The 4,415-nt window shown below is 42.7% G+C and overlaps 1 protein-coding gene across 4 annotated transcripts in view; it reads right to left on the reverse strand.

Annotated features, from left to right (window-relative positions):
• Positions 1-3,514: 3,514 nt before the first annotated feature.
• LOC106323031 (probable LRR receptor-like serine/threonine-protein kinase At3g47570) overlaps positions 3,515-4,415 on the reverse strand; it is a 7,149-nt gene continuing 6,248 nt past the window's right edge. For 2 of the 4 annotated variants that reach the window (XR_001266626.1, XM_013761192.1), the window contains exons 2-4: positions 4,197-4,308; positions 3,890-4,039; positions 3,515-3,757 (exon numbers count right to left, since the gene is read on the reverse strand). Coding sequence is in view for 2 of the 4 variants with exons in the window: in XM_013761192.1 (XP_013616646.1) it covers positions 3,681-3,757; positions 3,890-4,039; positions 4,197-4,308 (339 nt within the window). In the remaining 2 variants the exon portion in view is untranslated. Of the gene's footprint in view, positions 4,040-4,196; positions 4,309-4,415 lie in introns of all 4 variants that reach the window. The other 2 variants (XR_001266625.1, XM_013761191.1) reach the window with 1 other exon arrangement.

Raw genomic sequence — 4,415 nt, forward strand, 5'->3', positions numbered from 1 at the left:
TGAGTAGGAACTCGGTCGTGCGAGGATGACTTGGACACGTCGATGATTACGAGGTTGCTCTTCTTCGACTTGTGCTTCGCCCTCGTCTTCGTCTTGCTCTTCTGGCTTGTCATCTTCGGCGCGTCTGGGTCGGGATCTGGCCTTGTCTTGATTCTTCTGAGCTTTCTTTTCTTTGTTCTTGCTCCAGCTCTTGGTGTTGTTTAGCCTAGGCTTGAAAAACTCAACGTTTGCTGTTCCGTTTTCGTAGGATGAGAAGAGGGCATCAACTAGATGCCTGCAATTTCTCGTATCGTGCGCTTTGGACTTATGGTAGCTGCACCATAGGTTTTGCTCGATCATGCCAGGATTCGAAGTTGAAGGCGCCGCTGGGGTTTGCGACTTCTCGTCATTTTCCCAGACGTTCCAACCCTTCTCGCGCACGACGACAGTCGATCCCGAGGGGTTTTTATCTTCGACGACATAGAAGAAGTTATTCTGCTGGTGGATTTGTTGCCTGTGGCGTGCTGTCGAGGCTCTTGGCGTGCCTCATAAGCTTTTGGAGCTGTCGGTTTAGCGGTCGCATTCATTTTCTTGAGTATCGCTGATGTGTCTTCTTCCATTCGGATAAAGTTGTTCGATCTAGCGATAGCATCCTGAAGCGACTTGGTGGGGTTTCAATAGAGATCCTCGCGAAACAGGGACTTGAAGTAGAGGGTGTTCATCAGCGCATCAACGGCGATGCTATCGGGGACATGCACTTTTGAAGCGACAGCTTTGAACTTTTCCATGTAGTCGCGGAGGCTCTGGTTTGCTCCCTGAGATAGATTCCATAGGTCGGATAGGGTCGCTCCTTGTCTCGTGAACATGATGTACTGCTTGAGGAAAGCGGCCGACAGGTCGTGAAAATCGTTGATGGAATCTCGGTCCAATCCAGTGAACCACCCGAGGGCAGGTCCTTGAAGACTCTCGATGAAGAGCCGACAATAGCCAGCGTCGTTTTTCTCATTGGAAAAGTTAGTTAGACCCATCGCGATATTGAAAGCGGTGATATGGTCAGTCGGGTCTGCCTTTCCGACGAAGGTCGGAAGGCGGATTTTCTCTGCTGGTCGGTACCGTACGTCGGTGATTCGCTGGGAGAACGGGGCTTTTAGGGTTTTTGTGAGGACACGTTCGATTAACGGCGCCGAGGTGGGTCCTTCGAGCATCATGTCTTTCATGTCCAGGAACGACTGCTTAAGCTCAGCGAGTTCCTGGACAGTTACGAGATCTATACCGCCGGGTGTTTGGTCCTGGACGGCATTTGTATTGGCCGTGGTCTCGACGCCGGCTGTTCGATAGGTGTCGAACAGCTGTTTCCGAACCGTCGTGGCTGGATCTGCTGAGTTCCCGGCCAAGGGAGCTAAGATTGCGGCGATAGCGGCTAGTTGCTCGTTCGTCGTCTTCTGAATGGCGTATTGCTGCGCCATCCTCTCGAGTATGGTATCTGCGAACGCTTCCGCTATCGGGGCGCCTTCGGTTGTAGATGACTCGTCGTCGGGTGGCGAGTCAGATCGAGCCATGATCTTTTTACTGGCGCTACTTTGTCTGCCCCACGGTGGGCACCAACTGTTTGAACTAAGATCTGTCGACAAACTAGTAAAGAGAGAGAGACGAGTTCTCGTCGGTGGGTCAAGACAAAGACGTGTTTTATTAGACCAAAGAGTCGAAATGGTGTTACAAAAAGGGGAAAAGAACGATGAAATTAGTTCGGCGAAAGCTGGTTCGTCGGACCGTACAAGTTCGGCGTATGTCAAGATGTAAAACCCTAGACCTAGCCGAAAGCGAATGTAATAATTTGCGGATCCCTCAATCGTTGCCTATCTTCCTCCTTTTATAGATGGTTCCTTGTTGACCTAATTCGTCTTGACCTAGTGGGCCTCTTCGACGGCTGGGCCAGGATGTCGGGCCGTTAACTCGAGTCATCGAGTCGACTACTTCCGGTTTTCGCTTTGTTGGCTTAAAGCAGTCCAGAGTCGAGCCGGTCGCTAGCTCGCGAGTCGAGCCGAGTCTCTTTGTTGTGATCAGGTGTTAGAACAATTATCTTGTAGGCCTTTTGGGAGGGTTAGGCCCATACCCAACAAAGAGTCTTTGATGGAATATCCCATAAAGGAATCTACGGAGTGATTATGGACTATATATGGATTTTTAAATGGAAAGTAAGCTCAATCAAAGCTGATTTGTACACTGTTATTACTATCAGATCCTAACGTAACCTAAATTTTCCTTTCAGACAGACGTTGCTTCTGTTGAGCAAGAGATTTCGGGTTGTTATTAAGTTACTTTCTTACAAAGAGAAATTAACACTAAACACAACTTACTTTTTTTTTCTCTTTGTATAACCTGAATGTATTTATGTTGTGGTCTTCACTTCTTTGATTAATATATATATATGAGGTAAAAAGGAGTGAAGAAGATATCAACACCGTCTCAAAATGTGGTCTTCACTTCTTTGATTAATTCCGAGACATAGTCAGAATATACTGAGACGGTGTTGATATATTCTTCACTCCTAATTACCTCATATATTTCGGTTGATTATCTAACAGAAAGAAGTCGATGATTAAGCTATAAATTAGATTTTTTCGTATATGTAATATTTTGAATTTTTAAAATAACTATAACTACTATAAATGTTAAAAATCCACATTAAAAATTTGAGAGCAATGACTTCAAATTTTATAATAACAAAATACAAATGATCATAAAACAGTATCACTAAGTATTTTAATATTTTTGGTCCCTTACTTTTCGGAATAAGGTTTGGGCGACTCATAAGTAAACTAAGTATTTAATCAAAAATCAAATATCATTCGCTTTGATAGGGAATTGTACATTATAAACAATCAGATATAAAAATTGCTTTTCAATACAATATCTATTATATATTGTTTACTTAATCTCATCCCAGGTATCACTAACACAAGGAATCGAGCAAACTCGATTACCAGTACAAGCAATAGTACCGGATATCCTAGGTCGATGGTGTTTTACGGATGGATCATGGAAAAATCAGAATTTACATTCCGGACAAGAGTGGCATAGTACACCGGAAGGTTTAAATGATATAATGGGAGCGAGGAATACAAGAGCGAGTCAATCGCCACTTCATTCAGAGATAGAAGCGTTTATTTGGGCAATGGAGTGTATGAGGAATCTAAGACAGTTTACATTTACATTTGCAACAGATTGTTCTCAGTTGGTGAAGATGGTTTCGGGACCAGAAGAATGGCCAGCCTTTGCAAGTTACTTAGAAGATATAAAGATTTTGAAGATAGGTTTTCACAGCTCAGAGCTCATTCATGTACCACGTACGCAGAATTCAAGGACGGACAGCCTTGCACGCAGTGCAAGAAAACAATAGTCTATTGTTGTCCATATGAATGCGGAGCTACCAGTATGGTTTGCAGAGTCTAAATGATTCTATTTATGTTGCTGATATAAAAAAAAAAAAATCTCATCCCGTGCAAAACACGGATCTCATCCTAGTACTACTGCTATTCAATATCTTTATTTTCAGAAAATTACAAGCAACAAGTTTTTACTACAAAATTACAAACCTTATGAAACAAAACTTGTAACTACAGAGATAAGATAAACATATATTCCCGACAAAAGAAAACTTATATATTCACTTAAAATAACTAATAGAAAAATATAATCAATTAGTTTCCCTTGATAAGCATGCCCTTGGCCTCTTTCAATAAACGTAGCACGTCTCTCATGTTCATCCGTTCTCCAGCTGCATACGCAGTACAAGCCAAGCCAACTTCAATAGTCTTCTTAAGGCAGTCAAGTTTTGCATGAAGTTGTGCCCCAGAAACATCGATGAGTCTCTTAAGTTTAGGATCAATCACTTCCATAATTGCATTACCTTGAAACCCATAACTTATCCAAGATATTAGGTTTTGATCTCCTTCGAAGAACTCGTCCATTGGGCTTTTTCCACTCGAGAGCTCTAACAACATCACTCCAAAGCCATACACATCTCCTGCTTGTGATGGCTTTTCTCCAATCCCATACTCTGCATATATAACAATACCACATCAAAAAGAAAATAACACATCAGCTTTAGAAAATAAAATATTTAAAAAGGAGTAAAATAAAAAATATTGAAAACAATGAGTAAACGAGTTTAGCATATGTAGGTTTCTCTTAAGATTTAAAAATAAGTTACTAACCTGGAGGAATATAACCAATGGAGCCTTTCAAGACATGTGTGGAGCTTATAGAAGCGTGATGACGATCATCGGATGCGTCAAACAGCACACGAGCCAACCCAAAATCGCCGACCTTAGAGAGAGAAAGGGCGATTCTGAGTGCGATATTGACGACGGTTTCGTTGGTTCGATGGCGACGGCGGATCCGCCGGATTTACCGGGTTCTCCGGGAGGGGAATC

The sequence above is a fragment of the Brassica oleracea genome, chromosome C2, assembly GCF_000695525.1.
Source record: "Brassica oleracea var. oleracea cultivar TO1000 chromosome C2, BOL, whole genome shotgun sequence".
Taxonomy (NCBI): domain Eukaryota; kingdom Viridiplantae; phylum Streptophyta; class Magnoliopsida; order Brassicales; family Brassicaceae; genus Brassica; species Brassica oleracea.